The sequence below is a fragment of the Nuphar pumila genome, chromosome 2 (genome assembly GCF_984573655.1).
Source record: "Nuphar pumila chromosome 2, dmNupPumi1.hap1.1, whole genome shotgun sequence".
In the NCBI taxonomy this organism is placed as follows: Eukaryota; Viridiplantae; Streptophyta; class Magnoliopsida; order Nymphaeales; family Nymphaeaceae; genus Nuphar; species Nuphar pumila.
Window position 1 is genome coordinate 43,019,144 of NC_143250.1, and position 17,144 is coordinate 43,036,287.

General features: G+C 38.0%; 1 protein-coding gene across 2 annotated transcripts; it reads left to right on the forward strand.

Annotated features, from left to right (window-relative positions):
* Window positions 1-2,981: 2,981 nt before the first annotated feature.
* Window positions 2,982-16,718, forward strand: LOC149845356 (uncharacterized). 2 transcript variants are annotated; one of them, XM_089995711.1, is made up of 9 exons: window positions 2,982-3,023; window positions 3,561-3,990; window positions 4,458-5,143; window positions 5,287-5,445; window positions 6,337-6,405; window positions 6,605-6,739; window positions 14,330-14,380; window positions 15,702-15,848; window positions 15,945-16,718. In XM_089995711.1, the coding sequence occupies exons 2-9, from the start codon at window positions 3,603-3,605 to the stop codon at window positions 16,599-16,601; spliced, it is 2,292 nt and encodes a 763-aa protein (XP_089851837.1). In that variant the 5' UTR covers window positions 2,982-3,023; window positions 3,561-3,602; the 3' UTR covers window positions 16,602-16,718. The 2 variants fall into 2 exon arrangements, with proteins under 2 accessions (XP_089851837.1, XP_089851836.1); XM_089995710.1 differs by having other exon boundaries at window positions 2,992-3,023; window positions 4,347-5,143.
* The last annotated feature ends 426 nt before the right edge of the window (window positions 16,719-17,144 follow it).

The window sequence follows — 17,144 nt, forward strand, 5'->3', positions numbered from 1 at the left end:
ACAAAAATAAGGGCAACAATTGAAAAAAAAAGTATCGATGATCCCGGTGGCCGGTGGAGGGGGAGGCGAGGTCATCGTCGCCACCATCGTCTTCCTCCTCCTCCTGCGTCCAAAGCTCCACCATTGGTGAAAAGGGGTTTCTTAGGCTCCACCACCGCCTTCTTCCTACTGACGTCTCGAATTGGAACCCTAATGAGGCTTGCTGGATGGCTTCTTCTTTGCTGGTTGCTTCTGGTCGGTTCATCGATTTTGATTGCCGAATGGCTCGTCAAAGAACAAATTCTGGGAGCGAGAGGCTTCCGACAACATGCTCAACTACCCTAACATGTAATTCTATGATCACTTTGTTCTTGTTCAATCTGATGCCTCTCAATTGCAGATTGAGTTTAGGTCAATGTATCATTCTTGCATAATCCATTGGTTTAGGAAGGGGAAATTAGTTTTTTTTTCTCCCCCTCTGTGGCTCATTTACATATCATGCACACAAAATATACAAAGGTGAATAGGCACACCCAATTAAATCTCTATTTTGCATCACATTGATCACGAATCGGAGGTTCAAATCGGATTGATGTTCTTGAACATCCACTTGCAAAAATCCGTCAACTTGTTTTTGATAACTATTGGTAGAGGTGAATATGATGTAATCATGCTATTTGGATGTAGAGAGTTGACTCTTTATACTGTTGGTTTTCTCTTGTATGAAGTTCACCATCGAGTGAGTTTCATTGTTGATCAATTTGGTGATTCGAATTGCCTACTGGTATTCACTGTTATTGGTTGAATCAAGAGTTGTTGGCATATCCTTATCAAACAACAAACATTTGGAACATAGTATCTTAGTGCAGTCCAAATAAACATTGGACTTGGTACAATTGTTACCGAACGAATGTTCTGTTTCATCTTTTTGTTCATTTCATCCAACCCTGGACAAGCCAGATTTATAATAATATGACGGATTTTAATACTACCAAAACTATACAAGTGTGTAACAACCCCATAGGTCTCCCTTCTTGATCCCATTCCTTCCAAAACATGCAACAATCTATGAAACATATCTATATCGGCTTGTTTTTATGAATATTTTCCCTGTAACACCCATATTTTTTAGGATGTTATACCAAGTGATCCATTCCCAATCTTTCAATTTTCTATACTAAGAGAAATAACCTGCTTCCACTACTTCATGGTAGAGACTTCTAGAAAAAGAACGAAGATAATCTATGAATATGAGGGCAAACAATCTCGTCCCAAGCTAGAGAATGAAAATGGCGGACTTAAAGTTATTTTAATTTTTCCTGAAAAAAAGCCTTTGTTAATATTATTATTATTTTTTTAAATGCAAGCTGGGTTAGGCAGACCCCTACCCGTTAAACAGCTATACCATTGGGTTTTGAACCTGCAACATCCCAACACAAGGTGACTTGCACTAGCGCCAAACCCTTTTGGAGCACGATTTTCGTCACTTACCTCGATGAGAGTTGACCTTGAGGATCAATAGAGTTCTGCAAAAGTCAGGGACTATTATGAGATTAGGGATAAGGTAGGGTTTAATATTGGATTACCCTATATAAGGCATGAATGGATTTGAAAAAAACAGTTTCGTTTTGTTTTTTGGGTTAACCGGAAAAACCATCTCACTCACTCGTGAGCTTATTGGTGTAAAAAAAAAAAAGAATTTTTCAAATACATTCCAAATGTTTCGGCCTAATTCATGAGCATACCAAACTTTTCCCAATTTAATTACCTCTAATTAATTCAGTTATATATTTTTTTAAATAATCATGCTACCCATGTCTTGCCGCATGAGAAAGTCCAGTTTTTAGAAAACTTTTTTTTTTTAAAGCCTAGTTTTAAATAACTCTTTTTTTTTTTTTACTTATAAGTTGTCACACTCTCTTTCTTTCTCAATCATTGGTTTCTTTGCTCTTCTTCTTCTTCTTTTTATCCATGCTCGCCCGGTAGAATATTTTTTTAATCTTATTTTTGCTTATACTTTAGGACTTCTTTATTCATCATCTTTTCTTCTTATCCCTGCTCTTGATCTAATGTTGCTGGTGTCATACTTGGAGAAGGTTGAATTCCTTGCATTTGGCTTTGATTCTCACATTTGATACGGTGTGATGCAAAAAGAAGAAGAAGAAGAGGCTTTTAGGTCAAATGAAAATGCATTTAGTTTCGGTTTGGGTATTTATCGGGTCAACCATTGAGGAACCAAATGGACCCAGTTGCGCTATTAGTGTGTTGAGTACTTGTGGGGTTGATTGGTTTATTGCAATTCAAGCTTTATATAATTTTTTTTTCTTGAAAAATAATCATTTATGGGTATCTGGTTTCTTGCTGGGGAGGTCAAGGTTCAAATGTCATTTTCTTGTTGGGGAGGTATATAGTCAATAAACTTTTTACTAAAAACATTCAGTTGACTGTCCTACAAACTGTCAAACTTACTTTGTTCATGCTTCTAGAATAAGAGTAAACTAGTAGTTTTATTCACTCCCAATATAAGGGTAAAATGATAATTTTAAAACATAAGTTGTGTAATTAACACAAGATTAATTGGACGCTAGCTTATGATTGAGATAATTTGGTTAAATAATAAGAAAACTTTTGGTTTTACAGTAGCAGAATAACATCCGTGGGTTTCAAACTCCTGATATCCCTTAAAACTATGTCACAAAGATACGTCGACACGAGGACGCGTAACACTAATTCAACTCGCAGGTTCGATTTTTTTTTGAAAAAATGGGACACGCTGACACGAAATTTTTAATCAATAAAAAAACTAAGTTTTAATATTAAAAATGCTTTTTTATGAGAATAATACTTAACATCATAAAAATTATTAAAATAGTGGCTATACGTGTCCATTTTCCTGTCTACGTGTCACTCCACCAAAATAACGTGTCCCTGTGACAAATGCCAACTAATTCGACAAGTCGACGAAGCCTTTCGCCCTGTTTTGCGCTCTCGCTCCCTCCCTCAGCGAGAGAAGAAGAGGAGGAGGCCACGAGAACCACTAGCAGGTACGTTTTTTTTTTTTTCTTTTCTTCCTCCTGTTCCTTTTTCTTCTTCTCTTTTTTCTTTTTTTCCCATTTTTTCCTTCTTGCATTTTCTTTTTTTTTTTCCTGTTTTTTTCTTCTCCTCTGTTGATGGCACCAGCCCGTCTTTCGGTCCCTTCCCGTCGATGGGTGCAAGGAAGAGGTCTTTTTTCTTTTTTTTTCTCTTTTTTCCTTATCTTTCTTCTTTTTTTCCCCTTCCCATTTATTTTTTTCTTATCCCCTTCTTCTTCTCGCTGCTGCGACCCGTGAGAGAGAGACAGCGAACAGAGAGAAAGAGCAAAAATGGGAAAAGGAGTCTTTGGTGCAGATATGCATACACTACCAACGAGTTGAAACTCATAGGTGCAAGTTGTTTTGATTCAAACCCTATAGATGTGTAACGTGTTCACCTTAGTCAATTTGTTAGAGATCAACAAAATAAATATGTAAAAGAAGAACGATCAATTCCCCCCCACCCCTCTCTCTCTCTCTCTCATAAAACCTATGCTTCTCTTGATGCAGCTTCGATGCATCGTCCTCTCACGACATTGACAGATTGTCAAAATGGTTGGTTTTGGTGAGAAACTGACAACGAGAGTGTCGACCACCATAGGCGTCGGGAAGCCAATGCCAACAGCCGGAGTTCGTCTAAGAAGCCCCTTTCTTGATTCTGTCACCAGCCTTCTTTCTCTCAGTAATGATGGTGGTCTTCACTCCGAGAACTCTCCAACCTGTGGATTTAATTGGAAATGGGATCCGATCGATTTCGAGACGTCTTCCGTGAAATGCCCAAGAGCCTTGAATCTCCTCTCTGGCCGATTGTTCTCGGCTTTGAGCAACTCGCCTCTGGATCATCATCCTTGCCCTCCCATGACTCCTGGATGCATTTGCAGAAAGGGTCCTGCTTCTTCGGACACAGACGGGAGTCCATGCAATGGAGTTCAGAATGCAGGTAATGGTACAAAACCATCATTTGTTGTTGTTTTTTGGTGTTTGCTATAGATGAATTCTTTTGGCTTGGGCTTGATGAGTTCTGAGTCTTCTGACAAGGTTTTTGTTCTATGAGAAAGAAGAACCATGAAAGGGTTTGTGCTTGTGATTTTGTCTTCGATGAAGCTGCTAGTGCTTTCATTGGCTTTAGAAAATGATTCTTTGGTTAGACTTTGTGATCATGATCATTATCCTCTTAGAAGAAGGCTGACAAGCATTGTTAGCTGCATATTACTGATTCTCTCCTTTTTCTTTTCTTAGATTTTTCAAATTCGCAAGATGGTAATTCACTCTCTTCTTTTCTTTTAATCTATTCAGATTTTTCCTGGATTTATAGGATCCCTGGTTGCGAAGTTGATAGCTTTCTACCTTCTTCACTAAAGCATGGAGTGCAGGGTGGATCTATAAAAACTCTAGGTGTCCTTGCAGGTTCTATAGATACGAAGGATGCTCAAGAATGCTCAAAATCTGAGGGAAGGTTATTGAAATCCAAAGTGGTGTCTTTGGAGGAATGCTCTGTCACTGAAATAGAGAACTCTCGTACTGGAGATGCAAATAGGAATCAGTTAGCACCTGCTGAAGGGTTTGAAGATGCTGATAGGAATGGTGATAAATATTTAGGGCTTCCAGATGTCTCTCTATATGATGGCACTGAAAGGGAACACGAATATCACAAATATAATAAACTTGTTTCTTCTGATGCAAACCCATTTTCTTCTAGCACAGAGGAGGTGGATAGACTGATTACCAACAAGCCACTAAATGATTCTACTGTTTCTGTACAAATGATAGAGCTTGAAGAAGGAGAAATCTCAGATGATGAGCTGCAGATTCCTGTGACAACTCATAGTTTTAATTCACTATCAAATGAAACATGTTGTGACTTTTCAAAGACAAGCACTCACAATAAAACCGGTTTTCAGCATGGTCCTGTTAGTATTCCTATTGTTAAGGATCTCAGCTATTCTGAAATTTGTGGAAAACTAGAGGATAACCTGGCATCACCAGGATCTGTTCCTGTCAATCTCAGACATAAAGATTCCAGCATTTCTGAAGGAAATGCAGAAGGATGGAGTTGGCAGAATGAAGCTTTATTCAAGATAAGGGAAGTTCAGGTAATCAGCCAGGATTTTCTTTCTCTTTGTACTGTGGTCAGTCACTTTTCTGTTTCATCATGTTTGGTCTCTTCTTCAATAGGAATTCTGTATATTCCAAAGTTCCATGTACAGATTCCTAATAAGCTCCAATTTTGCAACAGGCAGATGACAAACTGGTAGCCCAGTGTGAGCTAGAAAATGGAAAAGGAAATGAAGATGGTAATGGAGTCAAACAACTTAAGTTGAATATTTCGTTACCACTGGAAAAAACTTCAGTTGGAAATTTAGCACAAGCTTATGGAACAATATCAGATGAAAAGGTATGTTGGAATATGATGTGCACGCACATGGATTTACACATACATAAAGAAAGAAGGAAAACTTTAGATATTCTCTTTCTTTTTTCCCTTATAATTTTTTTCAAGCAGATTTGAGTGAATTGTCAAATCTCATCGTCTAAGATTGGATGAACTGTGTAGAACCTTGGAAAGGCATAAGGCTTCCAAGTTGACAAATATCATATACCTCTTATTGTCACTGAGAAATATTGAAAGATGTAGCCCTTATAAAATATGTTCAAAAGAATAGATATTTCTGACAAGATATGGATATTCTTAAATCAGTGGTAGGAGGAGATATTCATTTCTTGTAATGGCATAACTTTGTGTACATATGTCAATGTAAAATATTATTTTTATGCATCACTTGTTTTTCAGCTCTCATGTGATCTTGGTCTAAGTAATCAAGGTTCTTTGTTGCAAAAGTTGCTCTTTCTTTAACATAAGCAAGAAAAAATAGGTGCACTAGATTTGAGGAAGAGATGAAACCAATGCTACGGAAGATGATGGCAACACAAATTTCAAATCAAGATCTAACTCTAATGCTTCAGCTCATGAATAAATAAATAGTAAAAATGTTTAATACATGTTCATATCATAGTTATAGTCAATGATGTCAAATAGATTATCAAAACCTGTATGTTGATTCGTGCCCTGCAATCAATGTGTTATGTAAGGTTGTAAAGGTCCCTTAATAACAGTGTTAATGTAGCATAAAAGATCCATAAGTGCATCATGCAACTTGGTTGTTAGTCTTCTGCTTCCTAGTTTGACAACCTTGTGCATCGTGCAACTTGGTTGATGTTATTTTCTTTCCTTTTAACATTGTTTAGGTTGATTATTTTGCTAAAATATACTGATATCCTTATGCAGGATGTTGAGCTCCACAAAAACAAGAGAAAAAGGGGACCTTTAACCAAGGAAGAAAAAGCAAAGAGAAAGGTATGATGATATTTATTCATGGGAATTAATTAGATTGATGCAGAGTTAAACATGTTTATAATCTTTCAGGTTGAGGCCAAAAGTTTATGTTCATGTCTTTTTTCTATATTACAGTTTCCTGAATGCCAGATTTCTTTGGCTATAGAGTGTTGTTTAGTTGTCTTCAAGAACCGTTTCTGACAAATATTATCTTTCCCAGGAGAGGAAAAAGCGGAAAAGAGCAGAGACAAACAAGAAACTTGGGGTTAAAAGGCTGAAGCTACTTCCAGTTCCAGTGCCAAAGCCAAAACCAGTGGCAATCTGTCGATTCTACTTGCATGGACAATGTCGACAGGTTGATCTTTTTTTATTAATACTAAAAGTTTAAGCTTGTGGCTATTGTCATTTAGGAAGTTCCTTGTAAATGTTACCATTCATGTAAACGTTGGTCATCTATTGCCATTCTACTGGCAAGCTTTGTTACAGTTGAATCTTTGTTACAGTTGTTTTGGATAAGATTTTGTTGCTGCTACTGCAATTGCTATATTTCAGATCCATTTTGGCTTATTATTTATTATAGTTTACAGCTAGTTGCTTATGAAACATAATTAGAGTGATATTGGAAAATTACTGAAAATTGTCTTATGTTTACTACTTTACATCCTTAGACTTTTCCTTTTCTTGAGAAGTAACCTAGTTGTCATAGGCGCTAGGCGGAGCCTAGGCGGTGAGCCCCCTAAAAAGCTTAGGCGAGGTCTAGGCAGTACCCCAAATAAACAAAAAAACAAAAAAAAAACATACCAATATGTAAACAAACTACTAAAATTTATAACAAACATGTATACAACATAAAATCAATCAACAATAAGCAATAGCAAAACAAAATATGTCGTTGAACACTATAAGACAATTATATTAAATAACCTTCTCAATACATTGTCCAACACAAAACATTTAACAACACAATATATTTAACTAAACATAGAGTTCAAAAACATATGTCTATATATGAAAGTCATCTTCGTTCTTCTTTAGCAAACTTCATTTCAACAATTTCTTTCGTTTGTTGCATTGTTTAGTGGCTTGAGATGATGATGACGAGTCATCTTCTGAATTAGGGACTACCTTTGGCAATTTTTGTCCCACAAATGCTGCATGTACTTGTGCCTTTCTCTCATCATCTTCTCTAAGACTAGTAAAAAGCTCAACACGAATATTTGAAGGAATGCTATGTGTACATAATTTCATAGTGGAGTTGATATGCTAGACAATAGGACATTTAAATCTATACAATCTTGCATGCATTATAAAATCACAAAAGTTACACTTCACTATTCCTTTGAGAGGCATCTCTAAGTGAACTAAACGAGAGAGAGCCCGAGAGAGAGAGCCGTACCTTTCTTCTTCTTCTTCTTCTTTGTGCCCTAACGGGAGAGAGTTAGAATGAAAAGAAAAGAAAGAATAGCTCTTTTCCCCTTTTTATAGTCGTTGACACGGTCACTGACTTTTTTTTTTCGCCCTGTGCCCAAACCTTTGACAACCAAGGAAGTAACCATTTATTTTTCAGAAACAAGTTGCAAACATAGGTCTAAAGGATGGCACCTCTTAGTCCCAAATGAGAAGATTTTGCATCAACTTTGATTTTCATATATGTGACATACAGGAAGCCTGTTAAAGGGAAAAAAATCTCTCTTTATTAGGTGATGCTCATATTTGTAATTTTAGTAATTAGAAACGAATGTGGTATACACCAATTACCAATGACAACTAATCTACCCTCTTTATCATGGGTGGACAAGAAACCTTAAAGGGTTTCAAAGTGCACTTATTGGGGAAATAAAGGGTTCTTCCTGTTGCACGCTTAGAATAGCTGACTGGTTAGGGTGATAAACTCTACCAAGCCATCAATTCCTGTTTCACGCTTAGAATAGCTGACTGAGTAGGGTGACCAACTCTACCAAGCCATCACATTATCTTGATATTTCTTCATATGATTGGCAATTCATAACATGTACCTTGTCCAACCTTAGAAGGAATTAAGAAAAATAATGCTTCTAAAAGTGATGCATTTTTCCCTATCCGATTTGGTCAGGAATTGGAAAATCTTAGGGATATTCCATTTTACTTGCACGAATGCAATTGTCTTTTTAGACAGTCCAATTATGAAAATTGGCCCAAGTTAATTGCATGCATTTGTTGATATTTCCATGAAGGACATCTGTGGCATGTATACCTTACTACTGGATTTCCCTTGTTGTGACTGTTGATATCAGCCCTGGTCACTAGATGGTATTTATTTTTTATTCACTTCTCCTTTAAGATGTATTTTTTTTTTAGTGCAAACAAGTTGGACCCTACCATCATTATCACCTGGGTACGGGTGCGGTTATGGAGGGTACAACATGGCAATTCCAAAAAATGTTGGTACGTGGACACGACTATATATATTATTATATATACAACAACAACTACACCTTCATCCCAAAACAATTGGGGTCGGCGATATCAACCAAAGAAGAAAATCATTCTGGGTCTTCCACATGAATCCTTCTCCTCCAATCATTTCTATCTAATGCTATGTTCTCGGTGAGGTTCAAAGCATTCATATCCTTTCCTATCATCTTCATCCAAGTCTTCTTAGGCCTACCTCGACCTCTTTTAACTAACATATTTTTCCATTTCTCCATCCTTCTAACTGGAGCATCATTAGGCCTTCACCGAATATGTCCAAACCACCGTAAACGATTCTCTCTCATCTTATTTTCAATGGATGCAACGCCTACCTTCTTACGTATCTCCTTATTTCGAATCTTATCTTTTATTGTATTTTCACACATCCATCTAAGCATACGCATCTCAGCTACACTCATTTTTTGAATATGATGTCTCTTAGCAGCCCAACATTCCGCACCATATAGTAAAGCGAGCCTAATTATCGTCCTATAAAACTTTCCCTTCAACCACAATGGCATTCTACGATCGCACAACACTCCAGTTGCACTTTTCCATTTCATCCACCCAACCTTTATCCTATGATTTACAGCTCCATCAATTTCTCCATACTTTTGAATGATAGATCTCAAATATTTGAAACAGTCATCCACCAGTATTTCTTGCTCACCGAGCTTCACTACACTCCCATCACTATTTTTTTGCTTATTAAACCGACAAGTAAAATATGCATGTTCTAATACATTGCAGGATTATGCATGATTTATGTGCAATGCATGAACAATTTATTATCTTTAATTAAAGTTTTTCTTTCCATATGCATGCCTTATTAAATGCATACAATTTAAGTTCCTCTTTTTAATTACCGTTGCTCGTGGATACACCAAACAGGTATAAATTCCCGAGGTCAAGTTAGGTTTTCAGGGTATCTTAGCACACAAGTTGTATTTTATTTACTGGGTTCTAAACTCAGTCCTCAACCGAATCACATTCGGAACATTATCTAATGTCAGGACACTAAGGACCTCCATATCTAATGTCGGGACACTAAGGACCTCCACATCCAATAGTGTCACTTTCTTGTTATACCAAAACAACAGTTGTGTTGAATACACCACTCCAGGTAAAGTGACAGACTCTTCCTAAAACCGTAGCCACGAGAAAGAACCTCAATATCGGGTTCAAAGATCAAAGTAAAGCACACAAAGTTTTTGTATCCTCATGGTCCCCCAAAATCGAATATCTAAGATTCTCATTCTTCCGATGGGAGATCCCAGAACGTATATTACACCATTCTTATTCATTATTTTTTATTAAAAGCCAATTATTGAGTTTTGCAATTCAGCATGCAAAAAACAAGGGCAAAAAGCTTGCATCTACCCCTGCGAGAACTATCACGGGACTTCCGCCCGTGAAAACACATAGAACAGTGCAATATAGTGCATAAAAATAAATGTGATTTTGCGATGCATTTAAAATACATAAAAGAAGAGCAAACCAAAGTTCGAGGTCCACTAGGCCCATGATGATTCATTTTGAACATCGATGCATCGTATGCAAAAAACATAACAATATGCAATTTATGCAATGATACCAACAGGATTCCAATGTACATTCATTCATACCAATTCAACAATGTGCATGAGCTACCACAATCATATACATGTGTTCACCATCCATGTGAAATTGCTTTCATGTAATCACTTAACACACATGCATTCATTCATGATTCATAAGTACATGAGAACATTTATGCAAGATTGTACATGTTAAACACACATCGATTTCATGTATGCACATGCACTTGAAAGTAATTCATAAATGCACGATAAATAAACATGTCCCATAAATGTAGGCACATGAAACTTTTCATTCATAACATGTGAACATCCACACACACGAACATAACCTGCATTTAGAAATTGAATTTCAGGGCTGCACACATTCATATCATGTATGCACGTGTACCAAAACAAACTTTGCAATAACATGTTAACAGACATGCATTCATATCCAACATGCTAAAATCAAACTAAAACATAAAAATAACTCCATTCATCAGATTAAGTTCACCTTACTTATGTCACACGCAAGTTTACATTCATGGATCTCTTTAAAAATATGCCCTCTTGTGCAACTAATACATATGCAACATAAATCTAAAATTTCAGATTTTACACATGCTCACAAAATTCTCATGTAGTTGACATTACATTTGGACATTGGTTACACATCAATAGTTTGAAAAATCTGTTCTAGCATGCACATGGCTGAAACCTTCACAATGGCAAAAATCTGGAGATATACAAGATTTGTTTTTGTAAGCAACACAAGGATTCAACACCCTTAATATTTTCTTTTTCTTTTTTTTAAAGAGATTTGCACCCAGACAATCCAAGGCTTTTTGTTCTTCACAATAGGCCAATTTAGGATCCATTGCACAGGGTCAACATAAACAAGTAGGGGCCAAATTCCCCGATAGTGAAAGGAGCACCTGTCTAAGAAAATGATAAAGACTAAAGACCCTAACAATAGATTTTTTTTCTATGATACGCCCTCTATTTCTTCAGCAGCTATGAAGATATCTATATAAAAAATATAGTTGCAAATCCATAGCCATATTTTCAGCTATGAAGTTTACAATCTCTGGCAATTCATAGCCAGTCTCATGGTAATCACTGCTGAAGAATAGCATAGCATATTATCTGCTTATCAGAGGTAATTAAGAAGAGAGGCATTCTGAATTTCGGCTTCCTAAAAACAAAATCAACACCCGAGCAAGATAGTGATTAAAAGGCAAAAAGAACCATAAAAGTTTGTCACACTACAACTTACATAACTATCCCACAAGGTATGTCATACGGACACTCTATTTGTCCATTTTGACTATCCTTCCATATCCCTTCATATACAAGTTTGTATTGAAAATTTCATAAAAATTGTTGTACCCCGTATCCGCAGCCATATCCATGTGACAGCCAACATGCCAATCTTTTTATATTCGGCATAAAGATTACAAATGTAGTCCATGGCCAAAATCTGTTAATTATTGTTCATCTATGAAAATCTAGAACCCCTTCACAAGCCATCCAGTATTTTATCTTCCTTAGAGTGAGCTGTGAAGAGTACAACATAACATATTTGAAAGCACTATGTCAACATTTAAAGCTATATCTTAATATGTTTTAGCTGCTAACTATAGGTATTTGACCATACTACATACTTCATACATGTGTTATGCCATACTTCAGGATGGAGATGCTTTGTTCTTAGGCCATCTTGTCTGCGCCAAAAGGTCTACCATGTATAATGAACCAAAATAACTTTTTAAAATAATATTTCAAGATTAGCATAGCACTAGAACTACATTACTAGGCAAATCTTGAAGCTCTTGAAGAATATTCTATCAAGCAAAAGATACCAAGAAGTTAAAGTCGCAAAGGAACACTATTTCCAAATTTTATACCATTTCCAATCTTTTCCACCTAGTTTGTCTTATCTCCTTAAAATGCATTATATGACTGAAAAGAATGTATCCAGGTGATGACTTGTTAATTGGATCCATTTGCTAATCTACCGGTTCTGGTGATGATGTTTTATTTCTTACATTGGATCCATTAACTATTGCATGAGAAACACATCTGTGCTCCTTTTCTCACTCGAGATCAAAAGGGAAACCCGTACCTCAAAATTGACGCGGGGGCGAGCGTGCTCTGTTGCGCAAATCTGTAAACAAATAAAGGTGATAATTAACATACATGAAGTTTTGACTGAGTCAGGGTTGACCCCATGCAGTGGGAGTAGGGGCGGCATGAGTGGGCTCGGCAACTTGGCGAGCCCAGACCTGACCGACTAACCCGAAGGTTGAGGTTAAGCAAACCCCTACCAGCTATACAACTATACCACTAGGATTCGAGCTTGCCAAGTCCCAACACAAGGTGACGTGCACTAACTGCTCCGGGCAGACAAGCAGAGCCCCCGTTGGTCCTACCGAAAGGGGGAATTAGGCAGGGGCATCGTCCCTGCCTGTCGGCCAAAAAAGAGAGGCAGCAGGGGCATGCTCTTGCCTGTTGAAATCAGAGAGGCGATAGGGGGCGAGCCCCTGCCTGCCGAGAACAGAGAGGCGGCAGGGGCGTCACCCCTGCTTGCCAGGAACCGAAAGGTGGCAGGGGCATCGCCCCTGCTAGCCAAAAACAGGAGGGCGGCATGGTAGGGGGCCGCTGGCCTCCCGACGATCGCAAAGAGAGAGGGGAGGCACGACAAGGGGCTGTCGACCTCCTTCCGTCCTCTCGACGCACGCAGAGGAAGAGGGGAGGCGCGGAAGGGCGCCGCCGGCCTCCCAGCATACACAGAGAGAAGAGGGGAGAGCGTACTTGGAAGGGGGCCGGCGTCGACATCAGGCGATCGTCGAGGTACGCCGAACGGGAGGAAGCGAGTGAGAGGTGGGCGTCTAGCTCGCTGGGGGTTGCAGAGAGGGGAGGTCACGAGAAGTGGGAGCAGGGAGGGCGCAGGTTGAGAGTCCTCCCTCCCCTCTGCACGATTATTTAAGGGCACGAAGGGGGGGGGATTCGGGAAACCCTCAAAGGGTTTCCCTTTTCAATCGAGGGGGAAAGCGGCGCAGAGGGTTTTAAAGAAATCCTTGCCCCCGATAACCCTAGCGGGTCCGGGTGGGATCCGGGTCTGACCCGGCTCCAATTTTTTTTTTCCGAAAAAAAAACGAGGGTTTAACAGGCTTCGTCACTAAAATATGTAGCATTTTGCTCTATTAGAGCCAGATTTTCTAAGTGGACATGCTTCTACTCTAGATCCATGCTCTGTGAATAGGTAGCAAAAATGCTCTAGGCAGTCTCCCAGCTAGCTGGGAGTCATTTTGGACTGTGGTTGTGAGGGTGCCTATTGATCCTCATATGCTTTAATACTTATGAAACTATGTTCTCTCTCTCTCTCTCTTACCTCCCTATCACCTATAGTCCATTACCAAGGCAATAGAGCACTCACTTTGTGTAACAATGGTAACCAAGACAGTCCTATGAAAAATCTATTGTCTTTTTCTATAGAACAATTAGGCAATGAACAATATGGTTTATTGGCATACCCATTGGATTCTGTGACCTTGATTGAGAAGAATTAAAATAAAACACAGACAATGTAAACTAGGACAAGTGTGTGATACTAATAAGTTACATCCCTGAAATGTTCTGGGTCTTCAGCTGGCAGAGTTCTCCATGGAGCGCTCCCAATGCTTCTTTGCTCACTACAGTGATCACATATTCTGTTTCACTTTAGAATCTATATGTTTGAAGAAGAAAAAATTACTTTGTGCATATTTAATTGTCTTTATAATACTGTTGGTGTTAATTGGCATTTCAAGAATTGCTATGGTTGAAAAAATTGGTGAGCTTAACTGGAGTCTTTAACACTAACCAATTTATATGGAATGTCTTTATGTTTTTCTTTTAGTGATCTCTTAGATATTTAATTTCTCTCTTCTCAGGGTAATGACTGCAAATTTTCACATGATGCTGTTCCCCTGACAAAATCCCAGGTATGACATTTTTAGCACAAATATGATCAATCTTAGATTTGATTTTCCACTACACTGTATATTTTGTTAAATAGACTTTGACTATTGCATTTGCCCAATCATAAGAGTAAGTATAGTTTGTGTGGTTCTAATAGTTGTATGATTGTATCCTTGTGTAAACTTGTTCTTTCTACCCTGTAAGGATAACATCATATTTTCTGGTCTGGTGCCTTGCGGAAGTCACACAACTTTGAAACTAATTATATCTTAGAAATTACTTCATAACATCAGATTTTGTGGTTATATTTTACTATTTTGTCAATGGGGACCCAATCACCCATTGGGTTGTGGCTCAGCAAGAACTGGATTGCCCCCATTCTCAGATAGTTTGTCCAAGTCAATGCGTAAATCTATGCTCATCAATGTGTTATTCTTGATTGAAGATCACATTAGATGTTTGATATTGGTCATCTGGATTTCTGTTTTTTTCAAATAAAGTACTTGTATGATGCCTTGAAATCTGTGTATCTCAGGTATTCCATTTTTATATTCTCTACCACCACCATGTATGATTCTTAGCAAGAACTCCAGAAAAATGTCCATACCATAAGCTGTAGCTGTATTGTGTACGTACCCAGAAATTCTATCACTGTACAAGTTCTCTTGAATTAGTTCACCTTGTTCATTGTATTATGATTAATGTTTCCTCTGTAATTGCAATAGCTCTTGCTGGTTATCTCCAAATTAATTGTTGTCATAGAAGCTTATTTTATTGGCACATATTGTTCTTTAATTAGCTGCAAAAGAAACTTGTACTGCTATGGAGAAAGATCTAAGGTAGTGTATCTGAAACTTGAGCTTTTCCTTGAAAAGAATTCTGCCTAAGTTCTACATAATTTATGGTCCATGTCATAATCTAGGGTGATGCTTGTGGCATGGTTACCAATAAGTGCCTTCCCTTTTAGGTAGGAAAACTAAACAACACAATTAACTGCATGCTGGTATCCAGTTGTAATACATTACTGCAGGCATGCATGTGCCTCTCTTTCTCTCTCTCTCTCACGCACACACACATGCATGTGTGCACGCACACACATTCCAAGTAATGTGGCAACCATCATGGTCAGTGGTCACAACATTGTATAGCACAAATTTCAGTGTACCTTGTCTAAAGGATTGGAGGCTGGCAATTTCTCCAGTAGCCATCACTTAAGAAGCAAGTCTCCTGTGGAGAAATGGGTCATTGGCTTGATGTGTAGTCATTATCTGTTGTGTTATCGCTGGACCTGGTGTCGTGATTATCATTGTTCTCATATTGCTTGTGACATGACGTTAATTTCAGCCCTGCAAATATTATGCTAGTCGATCTCATCCATGCTTGAAAGGAGATGCGTGCCCTTTTGATCATGATCTCTCGAATTATCCTTGTCACAATTTCGTCTCCGAAGGTACTTGCATAAGAGGAGATAAGTGCCTCTTCTCGCATAAGGTGAAAATACTGTACCTTTTGATTGTATAAATCATCGTCCTAGTGTTGGTTTATCCATCATTATTCTTGTCTGACTATCAATTTTATGCACTGAAGCTACCTCCTAGTGGAGATGCTCCTGCCAACGCAAAAGAAAATTTCATGGAATATGTTCAGAAGCATCCTGAAAAATCAAATAGCAAAAAAATGACAAACGGCTCCCGTAAAGAAGTCCCTGTTGTATCTAGTAATTTAGTGAAGGTTGCTGGTCGGGGCTTGATGGTAGAGCGGCAGCAGTCAGAGAAGCCTTTGATGTTTTTTTCTAAAGTGCCTGCAGGAATAAGCTTTTTGTCATTTGAGAAGCCAGCGGTAGGGGGTGCCAAGATGCTGCAAGTCAACAATTTACCTGCCTCAAATCCAAAAGACTCGACTAGAGCGGGGAAGCAGAATCAGAAGAGAGAGCAGCCACACATGTCAATAGAGACATTCTCCACCTCCCACGGATCTTTTTTTCCTTCACAGCTCTCATCCAAATCTACTGAGCAAGAGCACAAGAATGCCCCATCCTCTGCTGACAAGGCAAACTCTAATACACTTGCATTTGCTGCCACTTCAGATGCTACGACATTGTCATACTTGCAGTCTGATAGTACTCCAAAGAGTAGCTCATGTATTGGCTCGAGTGCGACGGCTCCTGTCAATTTGTCCAATGATAGATCTAAAAGTGCTGCGATGATATTGGAGGAATTCTTATTTGGTGGTGCTAATAGATGAGCTCACAATTTTCTTGTTTCTTTCCCTTCCTGAAGTTATATGCAACCATGCCAATTATTTGTTTGTAGCAGTTAATGAAAGAAGGTAGAATTCGTATGCCAAATAAAAATAGGAAAATCAGGTGTTGAATTGTTCATTTTCTATTTTTCCTGGTAAATTTCCAGGTTTCTAACTGTTTCAATTGAACGCTGTAATCTGTCCATATGGTACAAGCATAGTGACAAAAGTTAAAAACGGCAAAATCTCGGGAGTAAAAAACTCGGGAGATTTTAAAAATTTTCATAAATCTCGTGTTTTTTTTTTTGTCAAAATCTTGGCGATAGAAAACAAATTATAAATTATAAAAAAATATTTTTTATAAGAAAATCACATTTAAAAAAAAGTTTCGTGATAATTATCTGCTAAAACCGTAAATATGCGATATTTGTCACGGTTTGAAAATCTTGCAAGAAATTGCTGTTTATAAATCTTGCGATATTTATTACAGAGGGTACGAGGAACATCACGCCAACTAGTATACAGGCCCAAGCAAAAAATTAGCGA